The 21,446-nt window shown below is 42.9% G+C and overlaps 1 protein-coding gene across 23 annotated transcripts in view; it reads left to right on the forward strand.

Moving 5' to 3' along the window:
- The window catches only part of FHOD3 (formin homology 2 domain containing 3), a 434,191-nt gene that overhangs the window by 255,264 nt on the left and 157,481 nt on the right, over window positions 1-21,446 (forward strand). For all 23 annotated transcript variants that reach the window (XM_074340102.2, XM_074340103.2, XM_074340106.2 and 20 more), the window contains exons 7-8: window positions 12,012-12,123; window positions 17,902-17,996. In XM_074340102.2, the coding sequence (XP_074196203.2) occupies window positions 12,012-12,123; window positions 17,902-17,996 (207 nt within the window). The remainder of the gene's footprint in view (window positions 1-12,011; window positions 12,124-17,901; window positions 17,997-21,446) is intronic.

Consider the following 21,446-nt stretch of genomic DNA (forward strand, 5'->3'; position numbering starts at 1 on the left):
TGGTTTCCACAGTTGGTCCTTGGGGACATCATATGCAATTCCTCATCAACAGGTGACTAGCTTTTCTGTCCATCCTGTGCAAAGACTGGTATTATGGTAGTCTCCTGGGATACAGCATCTTTCACAGATCCAACCTCTGGTTCCTTAGGCTTTTCAGCGGCAGCTCTATGTACTGGCTCAAATCACACTGATAATTCACTAAACCTCCTCGGTTTATTTTTTACACATCCGTGTTTGCCGGTTTCTTCCAGTCTACACCTAAAGGCAAGGCTTAGCATTTTTTCCCCATTAATTTCAGGTCAGCGTTCCAACCTCAAGGTAATTATGAATTTGCTTCAGCATTCCGCATATTAACTGTTAATCTGGGTTTGATTTAACATACATTTCATAAGCAGAGCTTCTGTGTCATCGACCAAAGTGTCGACAGAGGTAATGGATGGATAAGCCAGTGCAGCGTGGAGGGTGACATTGGTCAGTCTAGGCGTGTTAGGATCATTTTGGTGCAGTTAGTGAGAATGTACCTAACTCTGACCAGCCAGCCTCGTTTTTCCAGAGTTGACAAGGCCTTCCTGAAGTCAATGTCTGCTGTGCTGCCCATCGTGGTAAGCGCGTAGCTTTAGGGTCAGACACACCTATGTGATCCTTTAGGTAGATGATTTTTTCATCTGTAAAATGGAGCTAATAATAGTGAAGAAGCTGTAAAACACTGAGCCTTGTGCCTGCACGTAAGTGCCCAGTGTTACGAGCTAGCAACTCTTTTCCCTCAAGCCCACCAACCTGAAAGAAAGGAGATGTACTCAGCTTGCCATCTGGAAACTGCTGCGTCTGGGTGTTTTCCTCTCTTTTCTAAGTGCTCATGAGACATTTGTCCTCAAATCCTCTGGAGCATATTGCCCAGGATCAATGGTGGGTTTAGTAAAGTATAGGATTTAATTTTTGGACTTAGTCTTTAATCCTTTTCTGAAAATTAGAATAGTTAACTTTTTATAGACTTTTGGCAACTCCTCTGTTCTCTCCGTGTTGCCTTAAAAGTTTACTAATTTTAACTTTGCATTGTTTGAGGTGCCTGCATTGTAAATTCTCAGAGCATCAAATATTAAACTCAGGTATTCTTAGTAGTGTTATGAAGGATTCTTTGAATTGATGTGTCCAAATTAAAAAAAAAAAAAAAAAGGAAATAGTTTCTGTGTAGATAAGCATGATTATCTGAAATCCTGTTCTCACTGTAATGGAGCATGAGTTGTACTGTCGTTTGAGTTACATAATTTCCCAAGACTTAATCTCTGCATCTTTGGATCCTCACATGAGGAAATAGAGCTCATGTGCCTATATTAGAATCATTTAACCATCAATAGGATGCTTGTTAAGATTTTGCATCTGGTTTCTGTCCAAGAAAAGAAAGCTTTAGGGTTTAAAATGCTTCCAGTGCCTGATATAAACAGTATGTTTTGCATGAGTAAAACTTTTATTTACCCTCATTGTGTTTCATTTTGGACAATTTATGTTGACTTATCATTGAGTTAACTGATTTTTTTCCCTCAGCTCAGTTGAGTCTTTCTGATGAACTTATGAAACACATCCTTCATCTTTTTGACCATCGGGTTTTTTCCCCTAGCATTTCCCTTTGACTGTTTTCCTGGTTTCCCTCCACTGAACTTTCTCATCGGTTCACGCATGCTATCCACCTTTCCGGGAAAGTCTTTAGCACTAATTATAGTGAATGATGTAGTTCCAACATGGAGTCAAATCTGAATCTGGTTCTGTTCATTGCTTTGCTTCTTGACAGCCGGGGTGGGAGTTGGGGGCTAGCTTGCTTTTTTGTATATCTTGTAATTTTTGGTTGAAAGCTTGGTGTCATGTGTAGGACAGTATAACCTGAGATAAGTAGTGTTAAAGCCGACAGCTGGGCAAGCCTCTAATGCTGGGCTTTAAAGGGGAGAGATTGTCAGTCTGCTCATGAGTGGAATTGGCTTTGCTGCTCATTTGGCTTTGTTGTTGCTGTGGTTATGTTCAGTGCACCACCAGTTTCCAAGTTTCTCAAAGCATTATCTTGTGTTTCGGGTGAATGCTCACTGGCCAGAAAGTTTTTCTCAACATTCTTTTTCACTCTCACCTTTAGATCTTCCCTATGTGTCTGAGCCTCAGAGAAGGTCTGTCTCCATGCTTCTGTCCCTCGCTTAGTGATACACTCCTGGTGCTTGCTAGCCTGGGGAATGGGGGACTGGGCTTCCTCTTTGTCCCACATTAGTCTTTAGCAGGGTCTGGGGGTGTACCTGTACCTCCCTCAGTAGTAGGAGACCTGGAAAGGTCTGGGCTCAGAACGGTTTCCTGCCAGGAGTTGTAGTCTCTTCCCTTCTCCTACTGCACCTGTGCTATGTATGGGGCAACACGATTTATTGCCCTTCCCTGTGGCTTATGTCTCGTAGAGGAGAAGGTGCTGTGTGTGGTTCCCCACCTTTCCAGGTGGTGTGGTGGCTGTTCCCCTCCTCCTCAGGGGTTGTTGCAGTTGCTCTGGTTATTTGTCTGTGTACCCCCAGGCCTGCACCATGGGGAGATGTTCTTAGGTCTCCAGCTTTGCCCTCAATCTTCTTCACGAGTGCCATGGAGTTCCTTGGAGAATGCCTGTGAGTAAATGCTGAATCCTTCTGTGTCTATAGTTCCCAGGGTTTCCATACTCTTATGGTAGTTCATACTCAGCCTTTAGCACTTTCTTAAAACTATTACCTGGGTGTTTCTTACTGCTTGGTAGCTTGGTATGGTGGCTCCATCTTCCTTCCATACTCTGCCTGAGATGGGCCATTGTCAGTGTCCCATCTTTTCTTGGCCGAAGGAAAGCTGTCCCTCCTTAGATTTCAGACTACTTGGTTGCCCTGAAACGCCAGCTGTCTAATGGGCTCAAGAAAAGTTATGATTTTAATGATTCTTTGGCTTTTCTTATTGTTAGGTTTGGAGTGCCATTCTTTGCAGCTTTCGCAGTAGAAGCCAGAGAGCTAATTTTGTAGATTAAAAAAACACTTTGAATGTATTCAATATCATGAGATCTACTCAACCAATAAATCTGTTGCATTTTTGTGTTTAATCTTTCCAAATTACTTAAAGTAATATGTATTTTATTAGTAGAAATTTAGGTTAAAACTAATTTTTATGATGTAATGATAACAGATTGAAGTTTATTGGTGTAATATGAAATTTTGATATTAAAAATAACCTTTTAAAACTTTTACTGATTTTTTCATGGTTATAAATGTAATGTACTCTCATATATAAAACTTTAGAACTACAAAAAAGTAAAGTAAAAAATCACGTGAAATGATACATAAAGATTTTTAACTTCAGACATTTCCTTGTGATTTTTCTTTAAATTTTTCTTACGTAGTTAACACTAAATATATTATACACATTTTTCTGTTTTATTTTTATATTTTAAAAACACAGTATTTAATGCCTACATAATATTCTGTCATACAGATATACTATGATTCATTTGAGTTTTTCTCATATTGTTAAATGATCACATTGTTTCTGATTCTGTGCGATATTTAAAGAGCTTCATGGTTTCTAATTTCATGAAAACATATTCAATGAATGAGGTTGTATTTGATTTTTCTCCATGTTTATCAATGTTTTGTTAGGTAAGATTTTTTAAATTCCACGAGTTTTAAAGGCCCATTTACATGATATTTGTTTGTTTATTTATTTATTTACATGATATTTGTGTTAGAGACATTGTGAGTACAAAGGGCCAGCTTCCCCTTAAGGGCTATTTCTTTTCTGCTGACCATGTAGCTATTATACCCAGAAAACTGATTCTCACTCATTTGATCTCTTGGATACCGCCATGTGAAGATAATCTCAGTGGAAGGAAAAAAAATAAATAAAAGGAAGATTTACTAGTCATTGTTTCAGGAAGATGTCAGTGAAAGAGACCAGAGGTTCAGGCCAGACTTTATAGGGACCAGCATGCTGAAGGGACCCGAGGGTCCAGGATGGGTCTCCAGCCACAGGGTTGGAAGAGCAGTTTCTCCAGTCCACTTAGGGAGCTGATATGTGGTTCCTCAACTTTCAAGAGGCTTATTGATAAACCAGAATGACAGTTTACTACTTGACATAGACCAGATCCCTATGAACTTGAAAAACAGGAACAGAGGATGGGGCTTGGACCCTTCTGCCCTTTTAGGCCATGTGACTGAGGACTAGCAGCTGTCTTTCTAGCAGCTGAAGAAAGAGTAGGAATGGGTGGTTCTAATGTGAAAGAATGTTTGGGGTGATGCAAAATCCTGAGTAGCCCACGTGCTATTCCTGGGAAAGAGATGTTCTAAGAGAAATTGATGGGCAGCAGGACTGAACAAAGTGAAGACTTCTGGGAGCCAGTCCAGGAGTGGCCCTGCAGACTCAGGTTTGCCTTTGCCAGGCTGCTGTCCGCCATCCCCACAGCTCTCTCCACCTGCCAGCACTCACCTGCCAACCCTCCTCCACCTACTCTAAGGAGATGTGAGCTGCCAAACTCTTGCTAACAGCACATTCACCATACCTGAACCATAGTTGTTGTCCACTGTCCTGTTTCCAGGGCTGGTTATTCTCTGAAGAAATTTCTTTAATCTTGATTATCGCTTGGAAAAGAATATTTGTTACATTTCCCCCAAGGCCTAGGTTTTTGCACTAGAGGGAAAGATGGGGTTCCCCATAGTGTAGTAGAAAGAATCACATTGGCCTGTGTTTTTCTTTGACTTCCTCTAGAAATGAGCTGTGTGAGAAATTGCATAGCCTCCTTGAACATGAGAGTTTGCATCTGAAAATGGAGATGTCAGTAACTGGAAAAGTACCCAACCCTGTTGATTTCCCTCCTTCATTTTGCAAATACTATCGAGGTATTCCTTAAGGCAGTATATAGTGCAGCGTTTCTGATATCCTTAGTTAATAGTGAGCATGGATTTCTGTTCGCTATTGTACGTATGGTACCTGTGTTACCTAACTCTTCATTGAATATCCTAAGGGAAAGTTAGCAAAGTGGATATTTTCTGGTCTCGTCCACTTTTAGTCATTATTCTTTCAAGAAACCTCTAGCTCAGCCCCAGAATTTTATCTCAATAGAAGAAAATATTCACTTGTAATATTATTTATTACTTTGACATCCATTTTGATGATTTTTAATAGTCTGCTAATATTTTACATTCTGCAAGATTTCCTATCCACTAACTAGTGAAAACTTAAGTCGTTCCCAGCCTTGCACTCGGCTACTACACTAATCACAAAGCTGGTTCTGTTTCTGTGCATTGCATCAGGTCATAAGCAGGTCGGCCATCAGGCCCTGAGGCCATAGCACATAGCACAGGTAACTTCCTGTCCTGGCAGATATGCCAACTCTAATGTCTACCCTTCTCCTTTCGGGACACCTGAAAGTCAAGGCCCAGAGTTCTGCATGCAGGTAATATATTTGGACCCACACTTTATTTCTGAAAAGACCCACCTCATTTTACAGACAGTGTCTTATTTGAAGTTGGAGGTGTCTGTTGGCGTGTTGGACACCCATTTACAAAGGCTTAATGCCTGTTCTGAACTTCTTAGGAATTCTGAGCTTAAGTACCTGTCATTGGAGTGCAGTATTTAATTGAGGAGTTCTTAAAGATAAGTATCTTAAGTCAGTTGAATTTTTGTTGTTGTTAAAATACTTGGGATATTCTTAGTTCTGGTAAGCTTGTAAACAGGGACAGTACTTTATAGATCAGTTATCTTACCAATTTCTAATTTAGTTTTAATAACCAGCATCTACTTCTATAACATATATTTTAGTGGAAAATGAAAACAAATAGAATGAAGCATGTTTTTCTAACCCCCTTTGTAATTTAAATCCTGAGGTTTGGAAGTTGTTTTCTTTTTATGGATGTTGAATTTTTCGAAGAGGAGTAGGAATTTGGAGATTTTGTTGGAATACTTTTATTTCTACTTAATAAGCAGCATATTTGACCTGCTAAGTATAGTCCTTGGGTTTCTCCAAGTACAATAAAACATGACGGGAGTTCCAGTTTGCTTTCAAGTGCAAAATTATTGAGAAAAATGGCCTTTTATTCCTTTTCTATATATCTGGTGGTTACATTTTATCAAAACCTAGACACCCCAGTTCTGTACAGGCTGACTCCACACCTTCCCTGTGGGTTGACCTGGAAAATTAACAAAACAAAACAAAAACAAAAACAGCAAAGCACAGTGTTGACATCTTCCTGCTACCCTCCATCCCAGCCTCCGTGGCAGGGAGGTGACGTTGGAGTCCCGAGGTGTTCATGTAGTTTGGAGGCGGAGTCCCTGACTGAGGTCTCACCTGAAAAAGGGTACATCCTTGTGTCAAAGGCTTCTCTATTCCTCTGAGGACTGATGGCCTCTGCTTTATGAAGAGCAGGAACAGAGAGTGCAAATGGAGAGCTGCAGCAGAAAGTAAAGTTCAGCCCAGTCTTCCCCCCGCTGACCCCCAAATGTGCTAAATGAATATGAGAAGCACAACAATTCAGAGCTGGCTGTGGGTCCCTATCCTCCCCTGTACAAAGGGCTGTCTCTGATTCCTGTTATACACTGTCACTTAGCTGAGTGTTTTAAAGCAATATAAAGCATAATTTGTTAGACTGGGCAGCATTGACATAGAATATCAGCATTCTCTAGAACGTAGTTATTTAAAAAGGGAGTAACCTATAGCCCAAAGGCTAAATCTAGACCCCCAGTATGTTTCTTCCAGCCCTTAGGAAGTGGAATCATTTGTGTCAGCAGGAACCCAAAGGCCATCACACAGCTCTTCCGCTCCATGGAAGCCCAGAGGGTGGCTGTATCAGCTCTCAGCCTGTCTGACTGACTCTCCTCCTCGCTCTAAGGGCTGTCCCCTGGGAGGGACTTTCCATCCTCAGTGACCTGGCTCTGAGGGCCTCTGGGTAACACACTCAGTTGTACGATATGGAGGTGTTCTAGGTCCTCTCACAGCAGTGGGATGACTACCTCCTTGAAGGCAGGGCCATGGCTTCCTTATGCCCTCGCAGAACCTTCCTGATGTTGGGCTTCTGGAAGATGCTGAAGATGTTGAAAGAGGAAGCAGATTATCTTGGGATGAGGAGGGAACTTAAATGGGGTCATCCAGTCCACCCCTTCCAGGCTCTGAATTCCTTCAGCAACAACCTTAGCAAGCAGTCTCTTAGGGCCGCTGGACGTAGGAGTTTGCACTCTCTGCATCAGCCTGTTTGACCTCTGCTTCTGAGGCTGACTTCTGGTTTCCCTGCATCCCTGTTTAACTCTTTTGTGACTGTCGCGTTAGCTTCCCAAGTGATTGATCTTCCATAAGAATGAGAATCAATTCTTACTGATTTTCCCTCGGTGCTACACAAATGAGCAAGTGTTGGAGCCTATAAACCACTGCAATGAAACTCTTCATTAGAACATGAAGGACCTCCAGGCAGAGCTGAAAGACAATTCAGATTGGAGTGACGCTGCTGTGTCCCCTTGAGAAGCCTTCAGTGCCTGAGCCATGCAGTGGTGTGTGCGTTGGCATCCATGCAGCTTGTTCCCACCATCCTCATTCATGATCCTTGCTCTTGTTCCGTGGTAGGCCTGCCTCTCCTGATCCATCACTGGCCTCTGGTTTGCCCCTTCTCAGCAGATGTGGGCTGGGTGTCTCAGTAGCCACTCTTATTAGAATGTGTCAAAGATAAGTGCGAGTGACACCAAGGGTGGATTTTTTAGAGCTTTGAGATGAGCAGTGAGTCTGAACTTGGAGGAATGGGTTGTGTGGCCTTCACTGTGGCTGTCCCCACACTTTGGAGGGTTTTGACTGCATTCCAGATACCTGAGGGCATCAAATGAAGTGATTACTGGATAAATGAGGGATTAATGTAGAAATCTTTTGAAGTAAGGTACTTTTATTACTTTCAAGTCTATGCAGCGAGACTAATAAGGATTTCTGAGGAGAAGTCTTGCTGAATGGATTTTGATGATTAGTTAGGACATGCTTGCAATTAGTATCATGCATTCACGTAAAGGTATTGTTCTAATGCTCTCTTTTTTCTAAAGTAGTTTAACTAGCTAATACGATTCTTATTAATTTTACATGGTAAGCTTCTGAACATATAGAAACATAAAATTAGACTCAATTGAAGCCAAATTCATAGAAACCTAAACTCATGAATCAGAAGAGTTTGGTGGTTCTTTTTTTTTTTTTTTTAATTACAGTGGTAAAAGAGCTCCAAACAGAGTCTTTACAGCAAAGAAGACGATGTAAATAGGCATGTTGAGACCAACAGGAAAAGAAGATTTACTAGAAAACAGTGGTTTCTTAATTAGAGAGCATGGTAAGAGAGAGTGGCTAAGGGGTTTTGGGTCCCTGGGACCATGTTGGCCAAGACCTCATGACCACAGAGATGCTCAGAAGGAGCCTTGATGAGCTGCATAGGGGGACCCTTGCTGAGACCAGCTAATGGGGGAGTGGGGTTGGGCAGCAGCCAGGTTCTTTCCCAGGAAGGTACTGAGAAGGTTTAAACCGCATAATGACAGTCCGCCCACAAAGGAAGTTGCCAAGCCTGGACTTGCTGGGTGTTTTATTTACTTGAAGAAATTTCCTCAGCTCAAAATGTACAAAGATAGTGCAGTTCATTGTGCCATGCCTTCCCCTCTTACCCCCAACCTTGTAGTTGTTAAGACAAACACTCTGGAATTTAGTTTATTCCTAGTCAGGGAGCAGAAGACCAAATGTGGGACTCAAAATATGAAGGTGAACACGCTCTCAAGAGTTCAAAGCCCTTCAGAGAACTCAGTTCCCAGTGTGGGAGGGACATCACCATGGAACGGAAGTCCCAGGAGCTCCTTGTCCTCAGTGCAGGGGTGCTCGGCTTTGCTGAGGACTGTGGGGGGTGAGGAAATGGAAGCTGGGGCCAAGGTCACTTGCTCCACGCCATATCAGGGAGATGGATTTGAAGAAGCGTCTGTGAAAAGGACATGCCGGCCTGCCCTGCATGTGCAGCACCGACTGAGCCGCTCCGCTGGGACAGATGCCGTTGCCGGTGTGTGAGACAAAACATCTCTGCCACCAAGTGGCTTATTTCTGCTTGGGGACAACAAAGGGATATGAGGTGAACAAATGTGTATGTATGTATGTAGCAATTTCAGGTCATGATAAAGGATGTGAAGAAAATCAAACAGGGTGATATAAGAGTGACCAAGAGGCTCCTTTAGATGAAGTAGTCAGGAAGGTACTCCCAGTGGTCTGGCATGGAAAGGGAGATGGAGAGGTGGATTGAGTTAGGACAGGAAGTCCTGTCAGGATTGGCAGATGGATTTGTTGTGAGAATGGGGTAAGAGAAATGCAGGATGACTCCCACTTGCCACTCAGACAATGGCGCCTTGGACGGAGATGCGACTGTGGAAGGATCCGGCTGGGAATGGAATGGAGTGAGCATGAGTTAACATCAAGCGTTCTCTGTGGCCACATTGAATTTGAGGTGCCCGTTAGCATCTGAATGGAGATGTCAGGGGTCAGGTGAATGGGCAACCACCTGGCTCAGGAGTTTGGTCAGGTCTGGGAAGCAACAGTTAGCGCTGTCACAGATGGGATTTAAAACCACGAGACTGGATGAGCTCACCTAGAGAGAGTGTGTGGAAAGAGAAGGAAAGGGCGCATGAGTGAACTCTGACCTTTCCAAACCTAGAAGTTGAGCACCATAAAAGGAACCAGCAAAGGGATGACCATTCAAGTAGGAGATTGTGGTTGGCCATGATGGGATGACATTGTTTCTGGAGGGAGCAATGAATTGTGTCCTATGCCACTGAGAGTTGAGCTAAAATGGGCACAGAGAAGTAACCATTGGATTTGATCACATGGAGGCCATCGGCAACCTTGACAAGCATAATTTAATTTGTGTGGTGGTGATAGAAGCCCTGTCAGATTGGGTTGAGGAGTCAGTTGGAGGTGTGGAAGCTCAGCCAGGACTGTGACAACTCTTTTGAGAGTTTTCCTATAAAGAGAGCTGAGAACCATGGCACTGGCTAGAGATAGATGTGGAATCAGGGAAATGACAGATGGCTTACTAGAGAAGTGTGACAGAGGAGAAAAGGGCAAGGGAGTAGAGGTATTTGCATGATTTTGGAGAAATGACTTGGGGTGGGTAGTGCTTTAATGCTGTTCCCTGTGGGGACTGTACAATAGTCCAAGTTCCCTGGAAAGTCTACACGTGTCCTGATGTGAGAAGATTCCTCCAGAAGGCACGGGGTCTTCCTTGGGCTGCAAATGGAGAACCTGGAGCCGATTCTTCACAACCACAATGATGGAGGCAAAGGCTATGCATTGATTGGTCATGAATTGATTCATTTGTTCATTGAGGAAACATCGCTGAGCCTACTCTGTGCCAAGTGTAGTTCCAAGCCCTGCAGACACAGTGCAAATAAGCTCCTCTCCCCGCCTGTAGAGGGCGGAGCCCTGACAAGCAAACTGCTGGGGGTGGGACTAGCAGGCTGGCCGGCTGTTTCTTAGATGAATGATTTGAACCCATTTCCAGGAAGTAGTTGGTATCTGAGTTTCTTGAGAAGGTTCTTGGAAGGAAGTGGGGTCCAGGAAATGAGATGGTGGATGAAGGTTGCAGTAGTATCTGGGTGGGCAGGGAGGGAGCTGACCTGGAAAATTCTGCTGCTGCCACAGCCCAGGGCTGGCTGAGCTGGAGTTGGAGGTTTGGGAATTTATCTGGGTGAGGAATCTGTGACGTGTGAAGGCAGCCCTTGGGCTGTACATGGCTCCGCACAAATACTCTGCCCGGGACCCAGGAAGTGTGGGTTTTAAGGCCCCCAAGTAGCCTTTGCTGCTCAGTTTCAAGAGGGAGACTTGGTTCAGATTTCTGGCTCACCAAGCTAGTTTGGATAAATAATTTAACCTGCTGTGCCTGTTTCATCACTAGAAAAATGAGAATTGTGAACATTCCTACCTTACAATGTCTGGAGAAAATGAAGTACAGTAGCCCCCGCTCCATCCACTGTTTCACTTTCCATGGTTTAAGGTACCCATGGTCGGTCAATCATGGTCCAAAAATATTAAATGGAAAATTCCAGAAATAAACAATTCATAAGTTAAATTGCTCACCATTCTAGTAGCGTGATGAGATCTCACCATGTCCTGTTCAGTCCTGCCCAGAACATGAATCACCCCTTTATCCCGCGTATCCATGCCGTATACTGTCTCTGCCTGGTAGTCACTCTCTAGCTGTCTGGGTGAGCAGATCCTCTATCGTAGTACCGCCGCGCTGCTATTCAGGTCACTCTTACAGTCGCCTAACACGCTGTCTCAACGCCTATGTTATTCACCTCACTTCACCTCATCGTGTAGGCTTTAGATCATCTCACACGATCACAAAAAGGAGTACAGTATAAGATATTTTGAGAGAGATCACATTTACGTAACTTTTATTACACTATATTGTTATAGTTGTCATTTTATTATAAGTTATTGTTAACCTTTTATTGTGTCTAATTTACAAATTAAACTTTATCATAGGTATGTATATATAGGAAAAACATGATATATATATATATATATGTGTGTATATATATATATATATATAATGTTTTATATATATATATATATATATATATATATATATATATATATATATGGTATATGGTTCGGCATTATCTGCTGTTTCAAGCATTCACAAGGGGTCTTGGAATTTATCCTCCATGGATAAGGGGGACTACTGTAACTGATTCAGTAACTACTACCTAGGATGTTGAAAGACCTCTGCATGGGAGCTCTGAGAGCAAAGGACCTGGGTTTGAATTCTGATTCTATTTTAGGGGTGTGTCTCAGTTTCCTGATCTGTACAATGGGGATAATTCTAATACCTGCCTTCTGAGGCATCCGAAGAAGGAATCTGTGTAATCTTTGACAAGAGTACCTGGGCTGGAGCCAGCCCTGGGTGCCAGCTCCTGTTAGGAGACAATGCCTTTGGGGGTGCGTGCTTGTGTCTGCAGCTCTGTGATGGTTTATCTTTTTTTCACAGTTTCGCTTGGTGGTGAAGACAGCCCTGAAGCTGCTGCTCGTCTTTGTGGAGTACTCAGAGTCAAATGCACCTCTTCTGATTCAGGCTGTCTCTGCTGTCGACACAAAAAGAGGTGAGTGGTCCCCGCCCCCTTATTTCATCAAAGTAAAAATGTCTGATGCAGGAAGGCATCCACTTTGTATCTGTTCAAAACAGAGAATGAACAGAATTCCCCTTGTGTAGACCTCCCACTGCAGGAAATATATTTTTTATGATAGTAAGTATACAAAGATTAGAGATGGAACAAGGGTTGACAAGGAAAGAAAAGCACTCATTGGCATACCCAGGACAGACCTGAACCTGAGCTTGTTTTAATGCTTTGTCCCCAGCCTCCATCACTGAACACATACAGAACCCTTCTCCTATTTTTCCATCTTCTCTGAGTCATCCTGTCTCCTTCCTTCCTTCCTTTCACACATGCTTTATCTGCTCTGACCCTTAGATGGGACCCAAACCGGGGCAAGTCTATGTGTTTCTTTCTACCGTAGCATGTTGTTATCTGGTGCCAGATTTGAAATCCCTTATGGTCAAAAGTAGGTCATAGAGCCAACTGAGAATCCTTAATGAAGACTGCCAATAGCTCAGAAACCAGTGTTGGTATTTCCAAGGCCAGTGAATGAGGTTTAGGGCCAAAGATAGGTGTTTGGGAAGAGAGTGAGGCAAATCCTTTCATTGATTCTTGGAGGAGTTATGTTCCATCCCCCAGCTCTGGGGGTTACCTTAGGATGATGAATGGATTCTTCATCTTCCTGTCCTAAATTTCAGGTAACCCATGGGCTCTTTTCATGGGGGCTGTGTTAGACGGGACAGCCTTATCATGACCTTGGAGTTGTGCTTTGACTTAGTTGAATTGGGAGCTCAGAGTTGCCTTCCTTGGACTTCACGTTTCATGGAGGGCATGTTGTGGGGGTAGAAGAGTGATCCTGAGGTGAACCCAGGGCATGACACCTACATCCAAGACCACATCTACTGGTCCAGCCAAAAGCTTTCTGCTATACTCAATCTCTCCCCCGAGGCAAACTGATGGCCATCTTTTTTTCAATTTGTAAGAAAAGAAAGGAAGGAAGGAAGGAAGGAAGGAAGGAAGGAAGGAAGGAAGGAAGGAAGGAAGGAAGAAAGGAAGGAAGGAAGAAAACCCCCACAACTTAAAGAAGCTAATGGATTGTTTTCTTAGTTTTATGGTTGTTTTGCCTATACAATTTCTTAAATTTTTGGCAACTGCTGTCATCTCTCTGCTACTGAGCGCTAGCTACCAAAAAAATAAAAAAAATTTAAAAAGTGGGGGCGGGAATAGCACTAATGGAAAAACTCAGATGTAGCTTATCGCATGTGGTTCAATAGCATGTTTCTCTATGGACATGTGTGGTCTTGGCTGTAATTTTATAATGCATGCATATAACATCATCCTATTTTACTGCTAGTAAAATTGTTCCTGAATCCTATGATGGAATTAAGCATATAAATATATCACGGTATTTGCAGAGAACATCATGACTTCCAGGTGTGTTTCCACCAGTAGGTTTAGAAGCAGCTCTCTCCTTCCCTCTCAGCTGGGTGAGAGGGTAGACGAAGGTGCCAGAGGTGACCGAGGGCCAATCATGCATGTCCATTGTGCACAAGTTTATAAATAAGCCATAAATTGTACTCCTCAAGAGGCTTTAGACACATTCCTCTGGGGGATGAAGTGGAGAATGGGTGTGTTAAAGTATAGACTGGTTCTTTTAATAGAAAGGAATTCTTTTGGATGATGAAACTGTCAGATTATTTAAAGAATCAACAAAGAAAACCAGCAAATAAGTTACAAGTCCTCAAAAATCACTACTACCTACAGCAAATGAAGTTGTCCCAGAATAAATTCCCCTGGTTGCTTTGTAAACATCATGCATGGGTTAACTGGAAGGGTTCATTCTGTGAGTGCGGACAGTTTGCCCTTTGGCTAAGAGAGGACCAGTTAGGAAGCAGGGGTAAAAGCAGAAGTGTCTAAGTTCATCGTAGGGACTAGTAAGTATTTACGAATTAATGAAAATTAAAAATGCTCCATTTGATTCAGGCAATTGGCACTTTTGCTCAGGGGCTGGAAAAAAAGATGAATTCGAGCTAGTTTCTGGGGCATGACACAGAGACTCTGTGTACTCAGTCTCTCCCCCAAGATATAATGATGGCCATCTTTTCCCAATTTGTAACAACAACAACAAAAAATTTGTAAAGCAGACACCCGTCTGCTCAGACTGCTGGGTCATCTTTTTTGCTTGGATCTTCAAGTCACTTTCCCTTTTTAGTGGACAGGGCCTGGCAGGAAGAGAGAAAGGCAGTGAGTACTTACAAGCCTTACAAGCCTTTGCTTTGTCATTCCACTATCCTGGGAGACTCTCTTTCCTTGAGCTCTTTCCTGTGGTAATTGACAAGAAACTGGTGGAGAACTCTCTGCAGCCCTGTGAAGAGTGCCCTTCCCTCTGACTATATGGGTTTACCTCTCAGAGGGCGGGGCAAATGACCAGACTGGGGAACTAACCTGTTTTGAAATTTCAGTCGTACATTGTGAGCCAGTGCTAATTTGGTTCAGCACTGCTTTTGAAGAAGTTTCATTTTTCATTTGAATATGAGGTGATGAGATATGACATAATTCTTAAACATGTGTATCACACATGATTAACAGGGGAAAAAATCCAGCCATCCTTTCAAGCTATCCTGTCTCTGACTTCTGCTTGAGGATATATTGATCTGTGAAGAATGCACAAAGCATGGTGGAAGTTAGGGGTTGACAGAACTCAAGCTCTATTTCCATTATTTATAGCTGAAGTATATATGTTAAATGTGTTTATCCATCGTGTTGAGAGACATGGAACATGGAACGTCCTGTGAGGACTTTCTGTTTGAGTATTAGACCAACTCATGTACCAACTCACATTGTGCTAAACATCTTATTTTCTTTAGGGTTTAATACAGAGACTTAGGAGGAAAGTAAGAGGGAGAAAGTATTGAGCTATTTATTCTGTGTTTACTTATTCTGGGTTAAGAGAGAGGCACTGCGGTTTGGTGGGAAGAGAGGGCTGGCCTGAGAGCCTGGGTAGAAGGCCTGTGGGTAAGTATGAGTGTCATCACCACCCCCAACCATCATTCCAGTTACAGCTACTGATATCCTAGTGCCTACTGTGTAACAGACACTATGCTAAGCATTTCTCATGTACAACTCATGTAGTCGACAAATATTTAAGCACTAAATATGTGCTTGAAACACCAGAGAACAAAACATGCTCCCGCGGAGTCTGCACTCACTCCAGTGTTTGGGGGTGGAGTGAGAGAGAGGCAGAGGATCATGATTAAGTTAATTATTGTCTTCTAACGTATTCCATCAGGGCTTAGGCAAAAAAGGCAAAATGCTTTATTTCAATGGTATCTCACAGCAATCCTATAAGGTTGTTACCATCACTTGATTTAGATGCATTTCCGGAGCCACTGTTCATTCCACAACTCTGGGCTTCGTTATATGAAGAGGTAAGATCATATGGCTTATGAGTCTAAGACAGGACCCCCATGCCCTACCCGCATATACACGTGTACACATAACCACTGTGTGGAGTAAGCAAAGGTGGCTCTGGGGTGACCTGGGCCACGTATTCTGGTGGCTGCTCTTGGGAAAGTTGCAACTGCTGATTCCTAACATAGGCCAGGTTGAGCCCGGCCAAGGCTGTTGTGTTGAACCAAAATGTTCCCTTTACCTTCATTGTTTGAAACATTTCCCATTTTCACGTCCCCAAACAATCAAAGGAGAATGAACATTCACCCCAACAGTGCACAAAAATATCCACATTTCCAGACTTGAAATCTTTAAATGGTAATGAGAGAATCAGGTATCATAGCTGAAGAACACACTTCTCAATTAAATGAAGCCAGTGTTTGTGTGTTTTCATTATAAAGGATAAAATGGTGCACAAGTGTGTCTGTCTGTGACAGAGGATATAATCTGGCTACTTCTCTCTCTCCAAGTGCCTGCCTTTGCTTGTTGGCCTTTCCTTATCTAGGCTCTGTCTGGCACCTTTGGCTCCAAAGTATGCAAGCAGGAGGCAATTCTGGGCCCACTGGCACCACTGGAGATTCTTAGTTTCAATGCTTTCTCTCCTGTATGGTCTTCCTTTTAGCCATATGTGGGTAACCCACTAGACAATGCACTTTCTGCTGAGGTTGGGTGCCAAGTGGGAATAATAGAAGTTGCCCTTGTTATAAACACAAGCAGAACCATTGACGGGGCTTGAACTGCACCTAGACAGTGAGACTCAAGACCTACTGACCACATCGACTGACTGTCCTGAGGGCAGAAATGGTGACTTTGCTGGGCTCTGAAGAACAGGTGAGGACTTCAAAATAGTTTGATAATCAATATCAGCAAGAAGATAATTCAGCAGTTAATGGTGGAGGATCATGCTTTTACATTCAGTGTTAAAAAGGGTTGTAGAAGATTGCCTCATTCTGACCGACTGGGGAACTTGGCCAAAGGAAAAGGCTTTTTGTTCGTGAGCCAATGGATCTCTGCATCTAACTGCATCCATGTCTTTCACACTGTATAGTGCCTGTTCCTTTAAAAAATTCTCCTGCCTTCTCTCCTTTTCTTACTGTGTGCATTTGCCCTCTGGTTAATTTAAAACTGCTCCAGCTTAACCCATGTCATGCCCTCTCAGAGATCTCCATTCACTATTCAGTAGACATTTTATTGAGCACCTGCTATATGCCAGGCACTATGCTGAAAGCACAGCAATAAGGCAGATACCATTGCTGCCCTTGGGGGAGTTTTTGTTATCAAGGCCAGGAAATCAGCTCTGACATAACCGATCCAAGAACCAGCCCTTGGAAGCCACTGGTTTTAAGTTATTTCAGAATTTACTTTTATCTGCAAAATTAAGCAACATCTCTTTAAGATCTTTATAGAGAAAGCAGGAAAGAGCTTCATGTTTCACAGCACCACGCCAAGGGCAAGGCAGCACTTCACGTCAGATATTTGTCTCAGGCGTAGGAAATTGTGTCAGGGTGTTATGCCCCCTTTGCGGCCTTGGTGGTCCTGAACATGAAGGGTTTTCCTGCCCTCTCCTGGAACCAGGGGCTAAGCACCCATGAGCCTTCACCTGCAGAGCCTCACTTAGGAGCCACCTCTGCACCAAGCCCTCCACTACCATCCACATTGCAGGAGACCTCCCTCGCTGCGTGACAGGCTCAGCTAAGTGCTTTTGCCTTGCAAGTGCTTTTAGTCTGTGGTGACGTGTGTTGTTACGCATGTGCCTCACTGCTCCATTAGATTATAAACCTTGTGAGGACAGCCTCCCACCAGACCCAGCTGCTCCTACTTGGTTGACGCTTTAAACAGTATTTGTGCCTTGATTGAACGAGATAATATACTTCTGTTCTTAAAATATTTGCTAGACGGACGTTTCACTGTTCGTTCTTGGAGCCCACTGCTAGCCTGAATGTAAAGACCTCCCACTTCCCCTTTCCTGGCAGGAGATCAGAGCATAGCATGCCGATGTACAGAGAGTACTTATTGAGACCTTCTGCACTGGGAGAGTGAAATGCGTAGCCTAAAAAGCTGCACATGAATGCATTTTTTAAAAGTTACATATTTAATATAAAGGGAACTTTTCAAGCAAATTGATAGGTACCTTGACACTGAACAATACATTTTCAAGTGAACAAGGGTAATGTGGCATATTGTCACCTAATTAGAAGCATGTGTCACGCTTTGAAATTTGGTGACTGAAATTTAGCGCCATCTTTGGGTGAAGAGTCTTTAGATAAACTGTGATGTGAGTTGGATAAGGTAAGATGAATGCCGGCTCCTAATGATTTTGTGCTTTATTCATAGGAGTCATACCCTGGTCAAATATCATGGAGATCCTGGAGGAAAAGGATGGGGTCGACACAGAGCTGCTGGTGTACGCGATGACTTTAGTGAACAAGGTTTGTTGATCTTTGTTATGGGTTGAATTGTGTCCCCCAAAAAGATATGTTGAACCCCTTCTAAACCCTGGTACCTGTGAATGTGACCTTCTTTGCAAATAGGGTCTTTGAGGATGTAATCATGAGGTTAAGATGAGGTCATTAGGGTGGGCCCTAATCCAATATGACAGGTGTCTTTCTAAGAAGAGGAAAAGAGACACACTGGGGAAGACTATGTATACACATGTCCATGAGGAAGACAGAGGCAGAGACTGGAGTGATGCATCTATAAGCCAAAGAAGGCCATGGAATGCCAGGGATTGCCAGTAGCTAATCTAGGATGAGGCAAGGAAAGACCATCCCCTACAGCCTTCAGAGAGAGCATGGCCCTGCCGACACCTTGATATTAGACTTCTAGTCTCTCAAACTGTGAGACAATAAATTTATATTGTTTTAAGCCACCAGTTGGTGGTACATTCATATAGTATCCCTAGAAAACTAATACAGCATGAAGATCTAAAATTTGTCTTCTGAATAATAGCCACGTCATGTGCACCCCCCCTCGTGGTGGCTGGTACCATGGCCGCACTGTGTTTCTTCGCAGGAGAAAACCCTTTACACCCATGCATGATGTGCGTGCATATGTGCTGGTACATGTACATGTGAAAGCCTGTGAGTGTTTGCATGTGCCCTGTGCTTTCGACTTGTCTCAGAAAACCAGAAAGAAAGGTGACAGTGAGAATTTTATGACTACTTTTCTATTAAGATGTCCTCTTAAAGAACTTTTCCCTTAAGAATATAAATTAGCAAGTCTTACTCTAAGGAAATAGTTCACAGGAAGAAATGAACTATTCCTATTCCACTGCTTGTTGAATTCTGACTGCTGAAGGTGACATAAGGATTCCTAGGGGCGGGTGTCATCCTCCTTTTATGGTGGTGACTACACACCTGTGCTCTCATTCCTCCCATCGCCTCCCTCCCTAGTGACCATCTTGGAAGGCAGTGGCAATGTTCAGTATCCATCCCAGAGATGCTGTCTGACAATGGCTCCCACGCTGGCCTGGCACAGCCTGCTCTTGGGACTGGAGCTCCTTCATTCCAGGACCTCAGTCCCTTCTTCCTTAATGACTGAGGTTGGGATGAGGGTAGATACCCTCCAGATTGCTACACCCTAGACCCCAGGCTGCACGGAACCACCCCCCTCCCAAAGGGCCTTCCTTTGTACACTCCAGGCTGCTGGGATCGGCCTACAGAGAAGACCCAGAATATCTACCTGACGTGTAACGGGAGAAACATTTCTCCTGATAAACCTGGGACAAATTAGTAGAAAACAGCATAATTATGTGGAGTCACTTCTACTAGATATTAAAATGTTGTACAAACTTTAAGGATTAAAACAATGTGGTCCTGGCTCTTTGCTTGGCAGACAGATGATTGCAGCGGAGGAGCTCTGAAACAGACCCCAGTGCACAGAACAACTCACCCTGCTATTAAAATCAATGGGGATGGGTTAACTTCATTCATGATTGGGGAGGTCTTGCTAGATGGAAATGAAAAAAAACATACTTTGACCATGTACCAAAATAAATTCCGGATCGATTAAAGAGTTCAGTGCAGGGGCCATTTGAGATCTTGCTCCCTGGTATATGTCATCAGGTTGGCTCAAATAAACTCTTATTAAAAAAAAAAAAGAAAAGAAAAAGATTTCAATGCAACCTATCAAACCATAGAACAATGAGAAGGAGTTAGAGGTGAAGATGAATTGGTCTCTAGTAGGTAAAGGTTATTTTAATAATAAAACCAATCAAGAAAAATTCCAAAGGAAAGGACTTAAATATTTCAGTATACAAAACTCTAAAAGGTCTCATTTGTAAAACAAAAACCACAAATAAAAGCTAAAAGCAAGTGACAAACTGGGAAATTGCAAAAAATGGGGCAGAAAATGATAGTAGCCTAAATATATTAAGAACCCAGTTGAAAAATTCACATCAAACCTACTAAGATGAAAAGAAATGCATAGTAAAACCACGAGACATTTTCCCCAGCTCACATTGGCAGTGATTGGTTTTTAATGAAACGCATTTGTTAACGAGGACACAGGTAACACTACTACAGACCTAGTGGGGAATGAGCATCACTTTTTGGTAGATGATTTTGCTTTTATTTAAAAAATCTGTGAGTTTATTTTACCATGCAATTTTCTTTTGGGATTGTAAAGATTAAGATCATCAATTTCCCGTCATTTTCAGTCACTGACATTGTTTTAGAAAACACTCAGTCCAGCAGAAATGGAATTTTTGCTCTTGGAAAGTGTTTTCCATTGTAATGCTGTCCATCTATTGGTAGAGGCCATGCTCAGCTGTTCTAATGAGCCTGGCAGCATCCGCCTGGTATGGCCATTCTGCTGCCAATCACTGGCAAGGACTCAGTACGTGTCACACTCTTTGGCGTCCATCATATGGCATTTAACGTCCAGGAATTCCTTGCTTACTCTTTCTCTGCTGGCAGTTCTGTCTCATCTTTTGTTAGTTCTGGCCCAGGGAAAGTCTGGGAAGGTCCTGAGGACATTACTCCAAATGTCGTCTTTTCCTCAGGAAGGTCAACAGACTGCTGACACCCACACTGGGTTTGTTTTCTGTTGAATTTTAGTTGTGCTTATTACCCCAGTGAGTAAAATCCTCTAAGATCCCAAACAAAATAATGACGTGAAATGTTTTGTGGGGCTGGAAAAAATTCAGACTCTGAAATCTAGGAAATTATTATATTGCTTTTCTAACTTTTCTCTCAACAAAATAAAAAATGGCCTAATGACATGGAGTTCAAGAGATTAACATTTTTATGACAAAACAAGGGGACTAAATTCTATCCTGCTCATGGTTCTGAGACTGAAGTCTGCCCCCTTTGTTAATTAAACAGGGACATTAATGGGGGTGGGGGATTTCAAGATCCGGATTAATCCCCACCTCCAATCCCACGTTGTCAGAAGATCGGAGGGAGTATCAGAAACTATCCATTTCTCACCCTGCAGGTTATATAATGCCCTGTCTTGATCCAGCTGCAATTCTTTATGTGGAAATCCCCCACTTGGGGGTGCTCAGGTATTGACCACCTTGTAGAATAGGATAAGGCAGATGTGGGGGGGTAACAGGGGTGTTACTGTGGGGCTGGCTTGCAGCATCAGGGAAGGGGGACACCAGGGAACCAAGGGGAGGGATTCTAGTCTAGCAGAGCCAGGGGGATATGTAACCTGGATGGGATTCATGCTTAGTGTTGCCTTTGTTTTTATATTTTATCTTATTGTTTTTTTAATTACCATACAGCAAAATCGACTTTTTTCCCTTTGGTATTTAGCCATATAAGTTTTAACACATATGAGTATGTGGCTTTGGATAGCCTTCATAATGAGGATGCAGGACATCTCTCCCCAAATCTCTCTATTGTTATCCTTCTCGAGTGACATCCTGATCTCCT

This window comes from Rhinolophus sinicus, chromosome 4, assembly GCF_057876585.1.
Source record: "Rhinolophus sinicus isolate RSI-liver-muscle chromosome 4, RSI-T2T, whole genome shotgun sequence".
Lineage (NCBI taxonomy): Eukaryota > Metazoa > Chordata > Mammalia > Chiroptera > Rhinolophidae > Rhinolophus > Rhinolophus sinicus.